Source organism: Oncorhynchus kisutch, linkage group LG23 (assembly GCF_002021735.2).
Source record: "Oncorhynchus kisutch isolate 150728-3 linkage group LG23, Okis_V2, whole genome shotgun sequence".
In the NCBI taxonomy this organism is placed as follows: Eukaryota; Metazoa; Chordata; class Actinopteri; order Salmoniformes; family Salmonidae; genus Oncorhynchus; species Oncorhynchus kisutch.
In genome coordinates this window covers 34071624-34092977 of record NC_034196.2, presented here as the reverse complement: position 1 = coordinate 34092977, position 21354 = coordinate 34071624, and the positions used below count along the sequence as shown (strand labels likewise).

The following is a 21354-nucleotide window of genomic DNA, read 5'->3' as shown; positions in this document are numbered from 1 at the left end:
AGTTTTGTCACACAACACAATGCCACAGATGTCTCACATTTTGAAGGAAGATGTAATTGGCATGCTGACTGCAGGAATGCCCACCAGAGTTGTTGCCAGATAATTTATTTTTCATTTCTCTACCATAAGCCGCCTCCGACATAATTTTTGAGAATTTGGCAGTACATCCAACCGACCTCACAACAGCAGACCACATGTAACCACGCCAGCCTTTTTGTGGGTAAAAATTAATTCTGATTGGCTGGATGTGGCTCCCTAATGGGTGGGCCTATGCCCTCACAGGCCCACGCATGTCTGCACCCATGACCAGTCATGTGAAATCCATAGATTAGGGCCTAATTCATTTATTTCAATTGACTGACATCGTTTTAGGAACTGTAACTCAGTATAATCGTTGAAATTGTTGCATGTTGCATTGAACAAGGTTCATGAAGTCAATAACTTGCTTGTAACAAATTACATTCATATTCTGACTATCTCTGAAGCTCACTTAGATAATACCTTTGATGATACAGTGGTAGCAATACATGGTTATAACATCTACCGAAAAGACAGAAATGCCAATGGGGGCGGTGTTGCGGTCTATATTCAGAACCACATTCCTGTAAAGCTTAGAGAGGATCTCATGTTAATATGGCTACAGGTACATCTGCCTCACCTGAAGCCCATTCTTGTGAGAAGCTGCTATAGACCACCAAGTCTAGACCATTCAGTATCTGGATAATATGTGTTACATGCTTGATAATGTACGTGATATCAACAGAGAGGTATGTTTTCTGGGTGATTTAAATATTGACTGGCTTTCATCAAGCTGCCCACTGAAGAAAAAGCTTCAAACTGTAACCAGTGCCTGCAACCTGGTTCAGGTTATCAGTCAACCTACCAGGGTAGTTACAAACAGCACAGGAATTAAATCATCAACATGTATTGATCACATCTTTACTAATGCTGCAGAAATTTGCTTTAAAGCCGTATCCAGATCCATCAGATGTATTGATCACATCTTTACTAACGCTGCAGATATTTGCTTTAAAGCAGTATCCAAATCCATAGGATGTAGTGATCACAATATAATAGCCATATCTAGGAAAACCACAGTTCCAAAGGCTGGGCTTAATATAGTGAATAAGAGGTCATACAATAAGTTTTGTCGTGATTCATATGTTGATGATGTAAAGAATATTTGCTGGTCTGTGGTGTGTAATAAGGAGCAACCAGACGGTGCACTTGACGCATTTAAGAAATTACTTATTCCAGTTACTAACAAGCACGCACCCATTAAGAAAATTACTGTAAAAACTGTTCATTGATGAGGAATAAAAAAATTGTATGGAAAGGTATGGCAATAAGTCTGGCAGCACAACCAATTGGCAAATGTACTGCAAATTGAGATTTTTTTTTTAACCTTTATTTAACTAGGCAAATCAGTTAAGAACAAATTCTTATTTTCAATGATGGCCTTGGAACAGTGGGTTAACTGCCTTGTTCAGGGGCAGAATGACAGATTTTTACCTTGACAGCTCGGGGATTCGATCTTGCAACCTTTCAGTTACTAGTATAATGCTCTAACCACTAGGCTACCTGACACTCCAAATCATGTGACTAAACTAAATAAAAATCCAATTAAACTATACTATGAAACAATTGGATTTAAAGAATGATAGCACTTGCACTTCAGTTAAAAAGTTAAAAAGCTTTGTAGCACCTTAAATGATATTTTGGGCAAAATACTGCACAAAATACCCCACAAATTATCAAGGCACACCTGTTAATTGAAATGCTATCCAGGTGACTACCTCATGAACCTGGTTGAGGGAATGCCAAAAGTGTGCAAAGCTGTCATCAAGGTAAAGGGTGGCTACTTTGAAAAATATAAAATATATTTTGATCCATAGGTGTTATTTCATAGTTGTGATGTCTTCACTATTATTCTACAATGTAGAACATAGTCAAAATAATTCAGAAAACCCCCTGTATATTTGTATTTATTTATTTTGCTCAGAACCCTTATTGGGGAACCCTGGTCTAAGCTCGAATGGCTCCAATAGGGATGTTTTGGAGCAGTAGACCTTGGAACGCATGTGGGCCGTTCTGGGAGGCTGTGGCTGCTTGAGGAGCCTTGAGGCACGCGCTTCAGGGGAGCCTGGACATCACAAACAGAGAGATTGACAGAGATGGTGTGATGTCAGAACTTGTGGTAGGCCGTCATTGTAAATAATTATTTATTCTTAACTGACTTACCTAGTTAAATAAAGGTTAAATATAAATAAATAAAAAGTGTGTGTGTGTGTGTGTGTGTGTGTCTGTGTGTGTGTGTGTGTGTGTGTGTGGTACAGTAGTTCTTGGACCACCATGGGCCATTGTTTATCCCCCAGTCACAGGAATGGTCTATAGCCCCGGTGATTTCCAACCGGATGACAGAGTAATGTTTGAACTCCAGCACAGCAAACATTCAATTCAATACAACTTTATTTATGTCCACATGGATAAAACAGCCTTTAGGTAAACACAAGAGGCAGGTCTAAAACAGCCTTTAGGTAAACACAAGAGGCAGGTCTAAAACAGCCTTTAGGTAAACACAAGAGGCAGGTCTAAAACAGCCTTTAGGTAAACACAAGAGGCAGGTCTAAAACAGCCTTTAGGTAAACACAAGAGGCAGGTCTAAAACAGCCTTTAGGTAAACACAAGAGGCAGGTCTAAAACAGCCTTTAGGTAAACACAAGAGGCAGGTCTAAAACAACCTTTAGGTAAACACAAGAGGCAGGTCTAAAACAGCCTTTAGGTAAACACAAGAGGCAGGTCTAAAACAGCCTTTAGGTAAACACAAGAGGCAGGTCTAAAACAGCCTTTAGGTAAACACAAGAGGCAGGTCTAAAACAGCCTTTAGGTAAACACAAGAGGCAGCTCTAAAACAGCCTTTAGGTAAACACAAGAGGCAGCTCTAAAACAGCCTTTAGGTAAACACAAGAGGCAGGTCTAAAACAGCCTTTAGGTAAACACAAGAGGCAGCTCTAAAACAGCCTTTAGGTAAACACAAGAGGCAGGTCTAAAACAGCCTTTAGGTAAACACAAGAGGCAGCTCTAAAACAGCCTTTAGGTAAACACAAGAGGCAGCTCTCTAAATACGCAGTCACCTTGAAAAACAACATGGTCAGTGGTGAGAAAAGTACCACATATTCATATTTGAGTAGAAGTAAAACATTCTAGTAAATGCTATACATCAAATTCCTTATATGAAGCAAACCAGACAGCACCATGTTATTTCTTTTTTGTGGACAGACAGGGGCACACCCCAACATGCAGACATCATTTACAAACTTAGTATTTGTGTTTAGTGAGTCCGCCAGATCAGAGGCAGTAGGGATGACAATGCATGAATTGGAACATAATTCTGTCCTGCCTGAGCATTCGAAATGTACATTTTTGGTGTCAGGGAAAATGTATGGGAGTAAAAAGTACATATTTTCTTTAGGAATGTAGTGGAGTAAAAAGTACATATTTTCTTTAGGAATGTAGTGGAGTAAAAGTAAACGTTGTCAAAAATATAAATATTAAAGTACATATACTGCAGAAAACTACTTAAGTAGTTTAAGTTAGTGTTTTTACGTAAGTACTTTATACCACTGACTATGGTTAGCATTAGCTACAGTAAACAACCCAAATTACATTTTGATGGAATCAGTTGACCGACAACAAACCAAACCTTAATATTGGCATCAGTGACAACATTCACCCGCGACAACCAAAGCAATAGAAAGATGTCTTTACCAACTGTTTTCTGACTCAGTTTGTCTGTTATTATTGTATAGTCCCAACTAACAGCCAATAAAGTGGCCAAGATAAGCTAAATGCATGGTGAATGTAAGGTTAGAGGGAATGAATGGTAGCTTTTAGCCTAGCGACAGTTAGCATTGGACGACCTGTCGTGTGTTCATATCCAGTTTGGTAAGTGCTATAATAGCATATTAGCCCTAGCAACAATAACTTCACAATGGAAGCAACGTTACGTGTCACCACAAAAGCCATGGCCCTTGGCATAGGAAACAACTACTTCTAGGTAGGAGAGCAGGTGACGTCACCAATGCAAATCAAATCAAACTTTATTTGTCACATGCGCCGAGTACAACAAGTGTAGACCTTACCGTTAAATGCTTACTTACAAGCCCTTAACCAACAGTGCAGTTCAAGAAGAGTTAAGAAAATATTTACCAAATAAACTAAAGTAAAACATTTTTTTAAGTAACGCAATAAGAATAACAATAACAAGGCTCTATACAGGGGGTACCGGTACCGAGTCAGTATGCAGGGGTACAGGTTAGTTGAGGTAATTTGTACATGTAGGTAGGGGTGAAGTGACTATGCATAGATAATAAACAACGAGTAGCAGCATTGTACAAAAGGGGGGGGGGGGTCAATGTAAATTGTCCGGTGGCAATTTTACTAATTGTTCAGCAGTCTTATGGCTTGGGGGTATGGCGTGCTTCTACACCTGCATTGCTTGCTGTTTGGGGTTTTAGGCTGGGTTTCTGTACAGCACTTTGAGATATCAGCTGATGTACGAAGGGCTATATAAATAAATTTGATTTGATTTGATTTGATTTGGGTAGAAGCTGTTGAGGAGCCTTTTGGTCCTAGATTTGGCGCTCCGGTCCCGCCTGCAATGCGGTAGTAGAGAAAACAGTCTATATCTTGGGCTTTCCTCTGACACCGCCTATGATATAAATCAAATCAAATCAAATGTATTTATATAGCCCTTCGTACATCTGCTGATATCTCAAAGTGCTGTACAGAAACAGATATAAGTCCTGGATGGCAGGACGTTTGGCTCCAGTGATGTACTGGGCCGTATGTACTACTCTCTGTAGCGCCTTACGGTCAGATGCCGAGCAGTTGTCCTACCAGGCATTGATGCAACCGGTCAGGATGCTCTGGTGCAGCTGGGGACCCATAACAAATCTTTTCAGTCTCCTGAGCAGGAAGTTCCTGCTTTAGTTTTTTCTTGTAAGCAGGAATCAGGAGGATATAATTATGGTCAGATTTGCCAAATGGACAGCGGCAGGGAGCTTTGTATTCATCTCTGTGTGTGGCGTAAAGGTGGTCTAGAGTGTTTTTTCCCCCTCTGGTTGCACATGGCGTAAAGGTGGTCTAGAGTGTTTTTCCCCCTCTGGTTGCACATGGCGTAAAGGTGGTCTAGAGTGTTTTTCCCCCTCTGGTTGCACATGGCGTAAAGGTGGTCTAGAGTGTTTTTTCCCCTCTGGTTGCACATGGCGTAAAGGTGGTCTAGAGTGTTTTTTCCCCCTCTGGTTGCACATGGCGTAAAGGTGGTCTAGAGTGTTTTTCCCCCTCTGGTTGCACATGGCGTAAAGGTGGTCTAGAGTGTTTTTTCCCCCTCTGGTTGCACATGGCGTAAAGGTGGTCTAGAGTGTTTTTCCCCCTCTGGTTGCACATGGCGTAAAGGTGGTCTAGAGTGTTTTTTCCCCCTCTGGTTGCACATGGCGTAAAGGTGGTCTAGAGTGTTTTTTCCCCCTCTGGTTGCACATGGCGTAAAGGTGGTCTAGAGTGTTTTTTTCCCCCTCTGGTTGCACATGGCGTAAAGGTGGTCTAGAGTGTTTTTTCCCCCTCTGGTTGCACATGGCGTAAAGGTGGTCTAGAGTGCTTTTTCCCCCTCTGGTTGCACATGGCGTAAAGGTGGTCTAGAGTGTTTTTCCCCCTCTGGTTGCACATGGCGTAAAGGTGGTCTAGAGTGTTTTTTCCCCCTCTGGTTGCACATGGCGTAAAGGTGGTCTAGAGTGTTTTTTCCCCCTCTGGTTGCACATGGCGTAAAGGTGGTCTAGAGTGTTTTTCCCCCTCTGGTTGCACATGGCGTAAAGGTGGTCTAGAGTGTTTTTCCCCCTCTGTTGCACATGGCGTAAAGGTGGTCTAGAGGCATGCTGGTAAAATTGTGTATGCATCCTCTGGTTGCACATGTGACATGCTGATCAAATTTGGTTAAACTGATTTAAGTTTGCCTAATTCAATGTCCCCGGCCACTAGGAGTGCCGCTTCTGGGTGAGCATTTTCTCCTTTGCTTATGGCCTTATAGAGTTGGTTGAGAGCGGTCTTAGTGCCAGCTTCGTTCTGGGGTGGTAAATAGACAGCTGCGAATAATATAGATCAGATCTCTCTCAGTAGATAGTGTAGTCAGCTTATCATAAGGTACTCTACCTCAGGAGAGCAATAACTCGAGACTTCTTTAATATTAGACATCACGCACCAGCTGTTATTGACAAATAGTCACACACCCCACCCCTTGTCTTACCGGACGTAGCTTCTCTGTTCTGCCAGTGCATGCTACTAGCGTAAACACAGCTAACTAGATAACCATTCCACATTGGCAAGAAAGGCCACATACACATACAGTGTTAATGTGTGTGTCAGTCTGTGTGTGTGTGTGTGTGTGTTTGTCTGTCTGTGTGTTTATGATATGATTCTGTAAGGATGGCATGGGGGGATAATGGGAGCCCTATGTGGGCTGCAGACAGGACAGAGAGTGTAATGGAGGTGGAGTTCTAGTCTTGAGAACATTATAGGGAGAGGGGGATGAGAAGGTTAGGGAGGGATTGAGGGGTGACAGGGGCTGAGAGTGGCCTCACTGAGGGGCGCAGTTAGCCAGAATCACATGGTGGATGCTGAAGAGAGGATGGCTTCACTCCAAAGCTGTCGCCCTCTGTTTATGTCACAGCCTGCCTTGTCACATCTCATTCCCTTCCAGCTGAGGTGTGTGTGTGTTTGCATGTGTGTGTGTGTTTGCATGTGTGTGTGTGTTTGCATGTGTGTGTGTGTTTAAATGTGTGTGTGTGTGTGTGTGTGTGTGTGTGTGTTTGCGTGCGTGTGTGTGTGTTTGCATGTGTGTGTGTGTGTGTTATTTTAATTTATTTACTTTGCATTACAGAAAGCTGGTCAAATAAATCAAATCAAATCAAATCAAATTTATTTATATAGCCCTTCGTACATCAGCTGATATCTCAAAGTTTATCTCAAAATAAACAATCTAAATATATAGATTTGAATCGAAAGCAGAAAACAGTCAGTAATGAGTGTTTTCTTTACATGAATGACTGGTTCTGGATCAAACTGAACCCCTTCATTAAGGATGGTGAGAGCCTAACACACATACACACACACACTTAAACCAATAAGTTATTTTACATATACAGAGACACGTACGCACATGCACGAGCACACATACACACAGACTTACATAGACTCCTACCCTCTCCTTCCTCTCACTCTTTCTCTTTATTCTTCTGTCTGTCAGCAGCAATTCCATTCAAAGTAATGCAAAGCCTGATTGTGTGATGTACAATAAAGACAAACAAGCGACCATTAAAGTGATGTCACCCAAACCTGACAGCCTTTGATTAAACCATCACAGATTTAATTGACATCAAATTAAGCTAATAGCATATTATACAGAAATACACACCTTGACAGGGTGAGGAGGGCAACCCCCCTGCCTCCCTACCCCCTGCCTCCCTGTCTCCCCTACCACCATGCCTCCCCTGCCGCCCTGCCTCCCCTACCGCCCTGCTGACCTGCATCCCCTACCCCCTGCCTCCCCTACCGCTCTGCCTCCTCTACCGCCCTGCCTCCCCTACCGCCCTGCCTCCCCTACCGCCCTGCCTCCACTACCGCCCTGCCTCCACTACCGCCCTACCGCCCCTACCGCCCTGCATCCTCTACCGCCCTGCCTCCTCTACCGCCCTGCCACCCCTACCGCCCTGCCTCCTCTACCGCCCTGCTGCCCCTACCGCCCTGCATCCTCTACCGCCCTGCTGCCCCTACCGCCCCTACCGCTCTGCCTCCCATACCGCCCTACCGCCCTGCCTCCCCTACCGCCCTGCCGCCCCTACCGCCCTGCCACCCCTACCGCCCTGCCTCTTCTACCGCCCTGCCGCCCCTACCGCCCTGCCTCCTCTACCGCCCTGCCTCCTCTACCGCCCTGCGGCCCCTACCGCCCTGCCTCCACTACCGCCCTGCCTCCTCTACCGCCCTGCTGCCCCTACCACCCTGCCTCCCCTACCGCCCTGCCTCCCCTACCGTCCTGCCTCCCCTACCGCCCTGCCTCCCCTACCGCTCTGCCTCCTCTACCGCCCTGCCGCCCCTACCGCTCTGCCTCCCATACCGCCCTACCGCCCCTACCGCCCTGCCTCCTCTACCGCCCTGCTGCCCCTACCGCTCTGCCTCCCATACCGCCCTACCGCCCTGCCGCCCCTACCGCCCTGCCTCCTCTACCGCCCTGCCGCCCCTACCGCCCTGCCTCCTCTACCGCCCTGCCTCCTCTACCGCCCTGCGGCCCCTACCGCCCTGCCTCCACTACCGCCCTGCCTCCTCTACCGCCCTGCCGCCCCTACCGCCCTGCCGCCCCTACCGCCCTGCCGCCCCTACCGCCCTGACTCCCCTACCGCCCTGCCTCCCCTACCGCCCTGCCTCCTCTACCGCCCTGCCTCCTCTACCGCCCTGCCTCCTCTACCGCCCTGCCGCCCCTACCGCCCTGCCTCCCCTACCGCCCTGCCTCCTCTACCGCCCTGCCTCCCCTACCGCCCTGCCTCCCCTACCGCCCTGCCTCCTCTACCGCCCTGCCTCCCCTACCGCCCTGCCTCCCCTACCGCCCTGCCTCCCCTCCCGCCCTGCTGCCCCTACCGCCCTGCCTCCCCTACCGCCCTGCCTCCTCTACCGCCCTGCCGCCCCTACCGCCATGCCTCCCCTACCGCCCTGCCGCCCCTACCGCCCTGCCTCCTCTACCGCCCTGCCTCCCCTACCGCCCTGCCTCCTCTACCGCCCTGCCTCCTCTACCGCCCTGCCTCCTCTACCGCCCTGCCGCCCCGCCGCCCCTACCGCCCTGCCTCCCCTACCGCCCTGCCGCCCCCTACCGCCCTGCTGCCCCTACCGCCCTGCTGCCCCTACCGCCCTGCCTCCCCTACCGCCCTGCTGCCCCTACCGCCCTGCTGCCCCTACCGCCCTGCCTCCTCTACCGCCCTGCTGCCCCCTACCGCCCTGCCTCCTCTACCGCCCTGCTGCCCCTACCGCCCTGCCGCTCCTACCGCCCTGCCTCCTCTACCGCCCTGCCTCCTCTACCGCCCTGCCTCCTCTACCGCCCTGCTGCCCCTACCGCCCTGCCTCCTCTACCGCCCTGCAGCCCCTACCGCCCTACCACCCCTACCGCCCCTACCGCCCTGCCTCCTCTACCGCCCTGCTGCCCCTACCGCCCTGCCTCCTCTACCGCCCTGCTGCCCCTACCGCCCTGCCTCCTCTACCGCCCTGCTGCCCCTACCGCCCTGCCGCTCCTACCGCCCTGCCTCCTCTACCGCCCTGCCTCCTCTACCGCCCTGCCTCCTCTACCGCCCTCCTGCCCCTACCGCCCTGCCTCCTCTACCGCCCTGCAGCCCCTACCGCCCTACCACCCCTACCGCCCCTACCGCCCTGCCTCCTCTACCACCCTGCCTCCTCTACCGCCCTGCCTCCTCTACCGCCCTACCGCCCTGCTGCCCCTACCGCCCTGCCGCCCCTACCGCCCTGCCTCCTCTACCGCCCTGCCTCCTCTACCGCCCTGCTGCCCCTACCGCCCTGCCTCCTCTACCGCCCTGCTGCCCCTACCGCCCTGCCTCCTCTACCGCCCTGCTGCCCCTACCGCCCTGCCGCCCTACCACCCCTACCGCCCTGCCTCCTCTACCACCCTGCCTCCTCTACCGCCCTGCCCCCTCTACCGCCCTGCTGCCCCTACTGCCCTGCTGCCCCTACCGCCCTGCCTCCTCTACCGCCCTGCTGCCCCTACCTCTATGCCTCCCCCTCCCACAAAAACAGTATTGGCTTTTCAAACATGGAAAGTTACTCTCTCTCTCTGTGTTCGTGTGGGCATACGTTCATTTTTGTGTGAATGATTCATCAGGTCCTGTCTGCTGGTGGGTATTGATTCATCAGGTCCTGTCTGCTGGTGGGTATTGATTCATCAGGTCCTGTCTGCTGGTGGGTATTGATTCATCAGGGCTTTGCAGAGAGGTCAGTATGATCAAACTGTCTAATAGCTGGCGCTACAATACAGACACAGAGGTAATAATCTCTTCCACACAGAATGGACATCTCTGCCCAATATACTTTGCAGTACAGGTCAGTACAGTGCAGTACAGGTCAGTACAGTGCAGTACAGGTCAGTACAGTGCAGTACAGGTCAGTACAGTGCAGTACAGGTCAAGAATGTGGCTACATTCTAAACTGTTCTGCTTCTACACCCTAGAAGTTCAGCCCTAGATCCAGATAGATCCAGATAGATCCAGATCATATGCAGTGAACTTTACTGTACAGGCCAGGAAGACTGTTCCACACTGGGTAGAATGTCAAAAGTTGTGCCCTAGGTAAACTATAACACACAGTTCCAAAACACGCAGGATCACTTATGCAACAGCATCTCTGGACTGGTCCCAGTGGTCTGCTTACTCGGTGGATGGAGGAGGCCACATGTGCTATCGAAGAAGTCCCTGAGCTGAAAGATGGAGGTGGAGGTATGTAATAATGGATAATATAATAAATCATGCAGTGCCTTGCGAAAGTATTCGGCCCCCTTGAACTTTGCGACCTTTTGCCACATTTCAGGCTTCAAACATAAAGATATAAAACTGTATTTTTTTGTGAAGAATCAACAACAAGTGGGACACAATCATGAAGTGGAACGACATTTATTGGATATTTCAAACTTTTTTAACAAATCAAAAACTGAAAAATTGGGCGTGCAAAATTATTCAGCACCTTAAGTTAATACTTTGTAGCGCCACCTTTTGCTGCGATTACAGCTGTAAGTCGCTTGGGGTATGTCTCTATCAGTTTTGCACATCGAGAGACTGACATTTTTTCCCATTCCTCCTTGCAAAACAGCTCGAGCTCAGTGAGGTTGGATGGAGAGCATTTGTGAACAGCAGTTTTCAGTTCTTTCCATAGATTCTCGATTGGATTCAGGTCTGGACTTTGACTTGGCCATTCTAACACCTGGATATGTTTATTTTTTAACCATTCCATTGTAGATTTTGCTTTACGTTTTGGATCATTGTCTTGTTGGAAGACAAATCTCCGTCCCAGTCTCAGGTCTTTTGCAGACTCCATCAGGTTTTCTTCCAGAATGGTCCTGTATTTGGCTCCATCCATCTTCCCATCAATTTTAACCATCTTCCCTGTCCCTGCTGAAGAAAAGCAGGCCCAAACCATGATGCTGCCACCACCATGTTTGACAGTGGGGATGTTGTGTTCAGGGTGATGAGCTGTGTTGCTTTTACGCCAAACATAACGTTTTGCATTGTTGCCAAAAAGTACAATTTTGGTTTCATCTGACCAGAGCACCTTCTTCCACATGTTTGGTGCGTCTCCCAGGTGGCTTGTGGCAAACTTTAAACGACACTTTTTATGGATATCTTTAAGAAATGGCTTTCTTCTTGCCACTCTTCCATAAAGGCCAGATTTGTGCAATATATGACTGATTGTTGTCCTATGGACAGAGTCTCCCACCTCAGCTGTAGATCTCTGCAGTTCATCCAGAGTGATCATGGGCCTCTTGGCTGCATCTCTGATCAGTCTTCTCCTTGTATGAGCTGAAAGTTTAGAGGGATGGCCAGGTCTTGGTAGATTTGCAGTGGTCTGATACTCCTTCCATTTCAATATTATCGCTTGCACAGTGCTCCTTGGGATGTTTAAAGCTTGGGAAATCTTTTTGTATCCAAATCCGGCTTTAAACTTCTTCACAACAGTATCTCGGACCTGCCTGGTGTGTTCCTTGTTCTTCATGATGCTCTCTGCGCTTTTAACGGACCTCTGAGACTATCACAGTGCAGGTGCATTTATACGGAGACTTGATTACACACAGGTGGATTGTATTTATCATCATTAGTCATTTAGGTCAACATTGGATCATTCAGAGATCCTCACTGAACTTCTGGAGAGAGTTTGCTGCACTGAAAGTAAAGGGGCTGAATAATTTTGCACGCCCAATTTTTCAGTTTTTGATTTGTTAAAAAAGTTTGAAATATCCAATAAATATCGTTCGACTTCATGATTGTGTCCCACTTGTTGTTGATTCTTCACAAAAAAATACAGTTTTATATCTTTATGTTTGAAGCCTGAATGTGGCAAAATGTGGCAAAAGGTCGCAAAGTTCAAGGGGGCCGAATACTTTCGCAAGGCACTGTATATGCCATTTAGCAGACACTTTTATCCAAAGCGACTTACAGTCATGCGTGCATACATTTGACATATTGGTGGAACCATAGTGGGATCCAGACATAGTGTCCTTCCTGACATTAAAATGTTAGGTCACATGGGGCTGGGTTTATTCAGGTTTGAATTTGTGCATAGGGGACTGGCGCATAGCAGACGGACCGACCCACTTATTAAATTCTGTCAATCAATACAATGGCATTTGTACTGATTAGAACCGATTAGTGCTTTTTACAAATATATTGGTCATATAGTGATTTACAGCATCAGCAACCCTAGACCTAAACCTAGGAGCAGACAGAAGTGACAGTGACAAGGACACATTTCCTACTTCTAAACTTAAGAGACTCACTGAACCAACAGTTAACCATTACACTGCTAAAACAATTCAACACTACCCTGGCTGCGTTTTTTTCCTTTTGACCAATCACATCAGATCTTTTTACATCAGATCGTTTTCCTATCTGCAACACACTGTCTGTGTTTAGATGGGCAGCCCAATTCTGATCTTTTTTTCACTAATTGGTCTTTTGACCAATCAGATCATCTCTGAAAAAGATCTGATATGAAAAGATCTGATGGGATTGGTCAAAGGCCAATTAGTGGAAAACAGATCAGAATTTAGCTACCTGTCTAAACGCAGCCACTGTGTTCCAGATCAGAAATAAAACAGTTCACCACTATAGCGTGTTCCATATAGGACATTGGAACAATCATGTCACAGTTCTCTAATCTCTAATCTGAATATTCAGGTATTCAGCATGAAAACGGCAGTATTTGATCATATTCCTCTCTAACCGCAGTGTTTGGATACTACACACACACACACTGCCCATTGTGCCCTGTGTCAGTCTGCTGCTGCTGATAGGCAGCGTGTGGTTTCTCCTCAGGGTTAATCTGACACGGTGCAGCGTCAGCGTGGGCGTTAGCGCTTAGCGCTAACAAGACAAACCACCACTGTGTCTCTGGGAGGAAGTTAGTCAAGAGAGGACCCTAGCCACTTCCTCTCCCCCTGGGTGTTATCAGGACACACAGACAGGCCTCACAAACACACAAACACACACACACACACACATGCATGCACACACATAAACACACACACAGAGCCAAGGGCTAATTTTAACCTCCGCTGCGCTGTGACAACATATACAGTAGGCTACACACACTATCAACATGACAGTGACTCAACAACTTCAATAAGAGCAGAACCACAAGGCTGGCTAATAGAATAAGCAATTATAACACCATAATAACTTGACAAACTTGACAGTTAGTTTGTATAGAAAACAACAGTCAGAGTAAAGGCACCCTATGCCCTGAATAGTGTACTACTTTTCAGAAGAGCCCTGCACTACACAGGTCTTATATTATAGGGAATGTGGTGCCATTTCAGATGCAACAGGTGATGTCATAACAGTAGAAGGTGATGTCATAATCTGTGGTCCTGAGTTTAGCTATATCTGTAATTGTGAGCCGTGCTACAGGGTGCTAGGCACTATTAAACTGGACCAATGGACCACACCCAGACAGTCATGACTCACCTCTCTCTCTCTCTCTCTAAACCTCCCTCCATCAATCCATTGAAGGGGAGAGGAAGATAGAGAGGGGGAGGGGGCACGGAAAGGAGGAGATGAGGGAAAGATAGGAGGGGAAATAGGGAAGGAGGACAGAGAAAGGAGGAGAAGAGGGAGAGATAGAAGGGGAGAGAGAGAAGGAGGATGACAGAGAAATGAGGAGAAGAGGGGGAGATAGAAGGGGATAGAGAAGGAGGACAGAGAAAGGAGGAGAACAGGGAGAGATAGAAGGGGAGAGAGAGAATGAGGAGGAGAGAGAAAGGAGGAGAAGTGGGAGAGATAGAAGGGGAGAGAGGAGGACAGAGAAAGGAGAAGAGGGAGAGATAGAAGGGGAGAGAGGAGGACAGGGAAAGGAGGAGAAGAGGGAGAGATAGAAGGGGAGAGAGAATGAGGAGGACAGAGAAAGGAGAAGAGGGAGAGAGAGAAGGGGAGAGAGAGAAGGAGGAGGAGAGAGAAAGGAGGAGAAGTGGGAGAGATAGAAGGGGAGAGAGGAGGACAGAGAAAGGAGGAGAAGAGGGAGAGATAGAAGGGGAGAGAGAATGAGGAGGACAGAGAAAGGAGGAGAAGAGGGAGAGATAGAAGGGGAGAGAGAGAAGGAGGAGGACAGAGAAAGGAGGAGAAGAGGGAGAGATAGAAGGGGAGAGAGGAGGACAGAGAAAGGAGGAGAAGAGGGAGAGATAGAAGGGGAGAGAGAGAAGGAGGAGGACAGAGAAAGGAGAAGAAGAGGGAGAGATAGAAGGGGAGAGAGAGGAGGAGGAGAGAAAGGAGGAGAAGAGGGAGAGATAGAAGGGGAGAGAGAGGAGGAGGAGAGAGAAAGGAGGAGAAGAGGGAGAGATAGAAGGGGAGAGAGGAGGAGGACAGAGAAAGGAGGAGAAGAGGGAGAGATAGAAGGGGAGAGAGGGGAATAGAGTGTCAATAGGAGGTTACTCACCAGCTCGACGGAGCCATAGTGTTTTCGGCTGAAGTCTCCACGCCTGCAGCCCAAGTCCTCCGAGGCAGAGCTGCAACACAGACGCATGGTGGTCAGTCTCTCCTTTCTTTCTCCTCCATCAGGAGACTGACACACTAACTCACTCACTCCTACAGGTGGCTACTAGGCTCTACGTCTCTCTCTCTCTCTCTGTTTCTTTATTTCTCTATCTCTCTCTCCCCCTTCTAGGTATCTATGAAAGTCTCTCTCTTTTTCCCCCTTCTAGGTATCTATGAAAGTCTCTCTCTCTTTTCCCCCTTCTAGGTATCTATGATAGTCTCTCTCTTTTTCCCCCTTCTAGGTATCTATGATAGTCTCTCCCTCTTCCCCTTCTAGGTATCTATGATAGTCTCTCTCCCTCTCCCCCTTCTAGGTATCTATGATAGTCTCTCTCTCCCCCCCCTTCTAGGTATCTATGATATTCTCTCTCTCTTTCCCCCTTCTAGGTATCTATGATAGTCTTTCTCTCTCGTTCTCCTCCTTCTAGGTATCTATGATAGTCTCTCTCTCTCCCTCCCTCACCCTCTCTCTATCTCCCACTCCCTCTCTCTCTCTCCCTCACCCTCTCTTACCCTCTCTCTCTCTCACCTCTCTCTCTCTCTCTCCCTCTCTCTCACCCTCTCTCTCTCTCTCTCTCTCTCTCTCTCCATCCCTCTCTCTTTTGTTCTCTCTCTGTGGTAGGGCTAGCTAGCCAGCAGCATCCAGCACCAGTCCTGATTGAGACGAGGGCTCTGATTGCATTATGTCCACAATGATAGATGGAGTTTGCCTGGGAGAGCAGACTGCTCACCCACACACAGGAGTGTTACAGGAATTTGTTTGAGATCTACGGGAGGGAGCAGGGGGAATCTCCTTCACATCTCAGGCCCAATTAAACCTGTTCAACCAATGGCATCCTCAAGAACAGGCATATCCAATATTACAGCAAATAATACTCTAATGTACTGATAGATAAACTCATCTTTTCTTGGATGGAATATACAAGGGTATGATATTTATGAACAAGTACGGTAAAAGTATGTCACACAAGCAACTAATAACAGTGTGTACTGTATGCTTAATACAACTCATCGTGGCTCTGCCACAAAATTGGAAGAGACAATTACTTAAAAAATAAATTAAAGAATTAGTCTGTCTGCCTCCCATTAAAAATCATATATGTCTTAAATCAAAAAAGGTATCAGTTTCACTTAAAGTCAAAAGGGAACAGTTTGGAACAGGTCTTAGATTCCCCAATACCTTTGAATCGAGTGTAGGAACTGAATATAAAACAACAACTGCAGACTGCCATGAGGAAACAGAATCAATAGAATATTTTTTCTGGTGCTGTCCATCGGTGGCTCGCTTTGGGAGTAAGGTCCAAGAATGGTTATATCATAATATCAGGGTTCAGATGGACCTGTAAACTGCATTGTTAGGGGATCTGAAAAACCATGACCAGTCAATGGGAAATATCATTATACTCTGAGGTAAAGTATTTATTTTTAGGGCAATATCAAAAGAAATATCATTATACTCTGAGGTATTTAGGGCAATATCAAAAGAAATATCAATACAAATAGGGAGGTTCAGGAGCCTCGTAAGACATCACAGTAAAATGGAGGGATGTTATGCAAAATGAAATAGCTAAATGGAATTGTACTGGGAAAGATGGGTTAATCTGTGGACATCGGAGGGTTGGATTTAAGATCAGAATGAATGGCCGCTGTGGCTGAAAATCCAGCACTTGCAGAAAGAGGAAATTAGGAATATATGTTTAATTCTTGAACATGTGAGGAAAATAGCTGTAAGTAGCAGTAGAAGTATTGCTGTCTGTTAGTTCACTCCAATCAGGGTAGGGATGGTAGGGGGGGAAAGTATATAACAACTTAAAAATAAGAGAGATTAGAAATGATGCAAACAATTAATTTGATAGATCTACAATCTTCAATATTAAAGCTGATCGACCCCCCCCCCCCTAAAAGCGTTCCCCCCCACACACAAAGAAACTATAGGGAACCACATCAATGCACCTCCACCCCCGCCTCTATACCAAAAATATTTTCCAATCTGACCACTCAAACGATGCTACCATAAACCATCAACTTTTAATCCTATTTGTTTTCACATACAGATCTCCCAATAGCATAGTTTCCAAAAGTAAAGATCTCCTGCTCCACTCGGAAGCACAAGGTAAAGCAGCCTACTGACTACTGAATGGCTGCACACGCCTTGCAGTTTTCACCTTTTGCTGCCTTAACATTTCATTTGTCATTCAATTCAATTTAATTCACATTTTAAAAGTATTTTTTATTTTGGATTTTATTTTAAACAAAGATGTCTTGATTGCGTATGTCTTCACACCCCAGAGTTCATTCTTGATTGCGTATGTCTTCACACCCCAGAGTTCATTCTTGATTGCGTATGTCTTCACACCCCAGAGTTCATTCTTGATTGCGTATTTCTTCACACCCCAGAGTTCATTCTTGATTGCGTATGTCTTCACACCCCAGAGTTCATTCTTGATTGCGTATGTCTTCACACCCCAGAGTTCATTCTTGATTGCGTATGTCTTCACACCCCAGAGTTCATTCTTGATTGCGTATGTCTTCACACCCCAGAGTTCATTCTTGATTGCGTATGTCTTCACACCCCAGAGTTCATTCTTGATTGCGTATGTCTTCACACCCCAGAGTTCATTCTTGATTGCGTATGTCTTCACACCCCAGAGTTCATTCTTGATTGCGTATGTCTTCACACCCCAGAGTTCATTCTTGATTGCGTATGTCTTCACACCCCAGAGTTCATTCTTGATTGCGTATGTCTTCACACCCCAGAGTTCATTCTTGATTGCGTATGTCTTCACACCCCAGAGTTCATTCTTGATTGCGTATGTCTTCACACCCCAGAGTTCATTCTTGATTGCGTATGTCTTCACACCCCAGAGTTCATTCTTGATTGCGTATGTCTTCACACCCCAGAGTTCATTCTTGATTGCGTATGTCTTCACACCCCAGAGTTCATTCTTGATTGCGTATGTCTTCACACCCCAGAGTTCATTCTTGGTGGAAGCATATTTATAACAGCAATTACAGCTGTAAATCATTTTGAATAAGATTATACCTCTGCACAATTCTTAGGGCAACATATATCCATTGTTTTTGTCCAAATTGCTCAAGCTCAGTAAATTTGGCTGGGAATCATTGATGTGGAGGCGGAAGAAACACACACCTGTTTAGGCGAGATGCTGGCTAGCGGAGTAGAACACCTGTTTAGGCGAGATGCTGGCTAGCGGAGTAGAACACCTGTTTAGGCGAGATGCTGGCTAGCGGAGTAGAACACCTGTTTAGGCGAGATGCTGGCTAGCGGAGTAGAACACCTGTTTAGGAGAGATGCTGGCTAGCGGAGTAGAACACCTGTTTAGGCGAGATGCTGGCTAGCGGAGTAGAACACCTGTTTAGGCGAGATGCTGGCTAGCGGAGTAGAACACCTGTTTAGGCGAGATGCTGGCTAGCGGAGTAGAACACCTGTTTAGGCGAGATGCTGGCTAGCGGAGTAGAACACCTGCTTAGGAGAGATGCTGGCTAGCGGAGTAGAACACCTGTTTAAGTGAGATGCTGGCTAGCGGAGTAGAACACCTGTTTAGGCGAGATGCTGGCTAGCGGAGTAGAACACCTGTTTAGGTGAGATGCTGGCTACCGGAGTAGAACACCTGTTTAGAAGAGATGCTGGCTAGCGGAGTAGAACACCTGTTTAGGTGAGATGCTGACTAGCGGAGTAGAACACCTGTTTAGGTGAGATGCTGACTAGCGGAGTGGAACACCTGTTTAGGTGAGATGCAGGCTAGCGGAGTAGAACACCTGTTTAGGTGAGATGCTGGCTAGCGGAGTAGAACACCTGTTTAGGAGAGATGCTGACTAGCGGAGTAGAACACCTGTTTAGGCGAGATGCTGGCTAGCGGAGTAGAACACCTGTTTAGGCGAGATGCTGGCCAGCGGAGTAGAACACCTGTTTAGGCGAGATGCTGGCTAGTGGAGTAGAACACCTGTTTAGGCGAGATGCTGGCTAGCGGAGTAGAACACCTGTTTAGGCGAGATGCTGGCTAGTGGAGTAGAACACCTGTTTAGGCGAGATGCTGGCTAGCGGAGTAGAACACCTGTTTAGGCGAGATGCTGACTAGCGGAGTAGAACACTTGGAAAAAGAAAAGGAGAGCCTCACACTCTAGGAGTTCAGATGCAATAATTCAATAACCAACGTGTCAACAGCCAAGCTGTCTTCATCAGGGTATAGTTGATGGACAGTAATATTAAGAGTGGGGGTGAAAAGTGCAACTCTATCCCAGGGTTAGGTATTCAGAAGAATGAGGCAGGTTTTCCTCTAACATTTTAACAAGGCTTTGCTCCTTTTATATTTATTTTGATCCTGAAAAATTCCCCAGTCCCTGATGGTGAAAAGCATACCCATAACAAGATGCTGCCACCACAATACTTGAAAACACAATACTTGAGTATTTTCCAATGTAATTCCTTTATGGATGCAAAATATGAAAACTGTGCAAGTGGTGTGTATACTTTCACGAGGCACTGTATATGCAAAGGCAAAGCATCAAACTCTTGAGAGCAGAGCGAAAGTGAAGTGGTCTCAAAAGTTAGACGATTCCGAAATATTGCATACCGGTATACCTACAACTATATTTTCCAGAGAAAGAGTGGATATCGAGGCTTAGAAAGACACAGCAAGGCTTCCTGTATAACACTGTGGAGGATGAGAAAGAGAGCCTGTCACAGTCTGGATGGTGTCTATGTTGCTGGGTGGTCATCCTGCTGTTGTTGGAACAAATCAAAGTGCTGCTAGGTATACTTAGAGATAATCTGTCTGAAATGGTGTGTGTGTGTGTGTGTGTATGACCGGTTGGTGGTACAATAGTAATACAATATGGGAGAGAGTTGATCTGTGAATATGAACATAATGTGAACTATGTCTAAGTTGATATGCCAACGTCTCTCTCTTTCTCCCCCCTCTCTCTTTCTCTTCCCTATCTCACTCTCTTTCTCCCCCCTCTCTCTTTCCTTCTCCCCTCTCCCCCCTCTCTCTTTCACTCCCCTATCTCTCGCTCAGTCTCACTCTCTTTCTCCCCCCTCTCTCTTTCCTTCTCCCCTCTCCCCCCTCTCTCTTTCACTCCCCTATCTCTCTCTCAGTCTCACTCTCTTTCTCCCCCCTCTCTCTTTCCTTCTCCCCTCTCTCTTTCCTTCTCCCCTCTCCCCCTCTCTCTTTCACTCCCCTATCTCTCTCTCAGTCTCACTCTCTTTCTCCCCCCTCTCTCTTTCCTTCTCCCCTCTCCCCCCTCTCTTTCTCTCCCCTATCTCTCTCTCAGTCTCACTCTCTTTCTCCCCCCCTCTTTCTCTGTAGTGGAACAATGTTGTAGATGAATTTAGAGTAGTCTTTATGCCTGGCCAAGCTTATGGATAAATGTATTCTTCCCCCTCCTCTCTTTCTCTCAGTCTCTCTCTCTCTCCTTCCATCTGTAATAAACTCATCTACTGGAATTTACTGCCTTGTTTTTCTTTCTTCTCATCCCTCTGTCTTTCACCTCTCACATGAGTGTCCTGGAGGAGGGTGATAGAGGGATGAGTCTGCCCTATTGCCCTTCACCTATCCTCTCTAAGTTAATGAAAAAAATACAACTGGGGTCTTTCTGGTTAAGCTCATCCCTCGTTCCCTTCATCCCCTCAATGTGGAACACCGTCAGCTACGTTACTAGTGAGTTATTCATGTCTAAAGGCCCAATGGAGACATTTTTATATCAATATCAAATAATTGCTGGTTAACAATTTCTAACTTAATAGATTAATATATGTATTATATTTCCATTAAAATGGGCAAAAATGTGTTTAATAACAAAAGACACATCTCGGTAGGTGGTCCAGGTATGAAAGGAATCAGCACCAGGGGGGGTGGGGGGGCTTTCCTCTTTTCTTCTCTATTGCTGCTCAAACAAGAGGGGAGGCCGATGACATCAGAGGGCACCATCAGACCAACTCCTTGAATGGGCTACTCCAAGAAGTTGGCACTCAAAATGTATTTGCACTTTTTACCCTTAAGTGTGTGTATGTTATTGTATTTATACCTGGGATATTGTTTTTCAACAAGGTCAAAAAATAGCTGGAGTGCATCTTTAAAGGTCGAGGGCCACAAAAATGCTTCAAAACACCTATCAAATGTTTTATTTCCTGAACCTCAAAAGCCTATTGTAGGCAGACAAGTGAATCGACACAGGTTGACGTTTATTGTCATGAATCTTGGAATAAAGGTTCCCACTAGATGGGCCAGCTGCAAATTCAGAATTGGCTATATCATAAAAGTTCAAGAAAAAAAATGAGCTTTTTGGTCGTCATTTAATGTTAGGGTTAGGAATTAGGCTTAGCAGTGTGGTTAAGGTTAGGTTTAAAATCCGATTTTATGACTTTGTGACTGTGCCAGCTAGTGACCACTCTGTAGAGCTGCCTCCAGGGCAAGAATCATGACAATAAATACCAACCTTCTGAATCAACACTGCTGATTATCACCAGCATTGATGTCTATAATGTACATGC

At 46.5% G+C, this 21354-nt stretch overlaps 1 protein-coding gene across 1 annotated transcript in view; it reads right to left on the bottom strand.

Moving 5' to 3' along the window:
* garnl3 (GTPase activating Rap/RanGAP domain like 3) overlaps nucleotides 1-21354 on the bottom strand; it is a 174666-nt gene that overhangs the window by 104180 nt on the left and 49132 nt on the right. The window contains exon 2 of the mRNA XM_031802695.1: nucleotides 14743-14812. Within this exon, the coding sequence (XP_031658555.1) occupies nucleotides 14743-14812 (70 nt within the window). The remainder of the gene's footprint in view (nucleotides 1-14742; nucleotides 14813-21354) is intronic.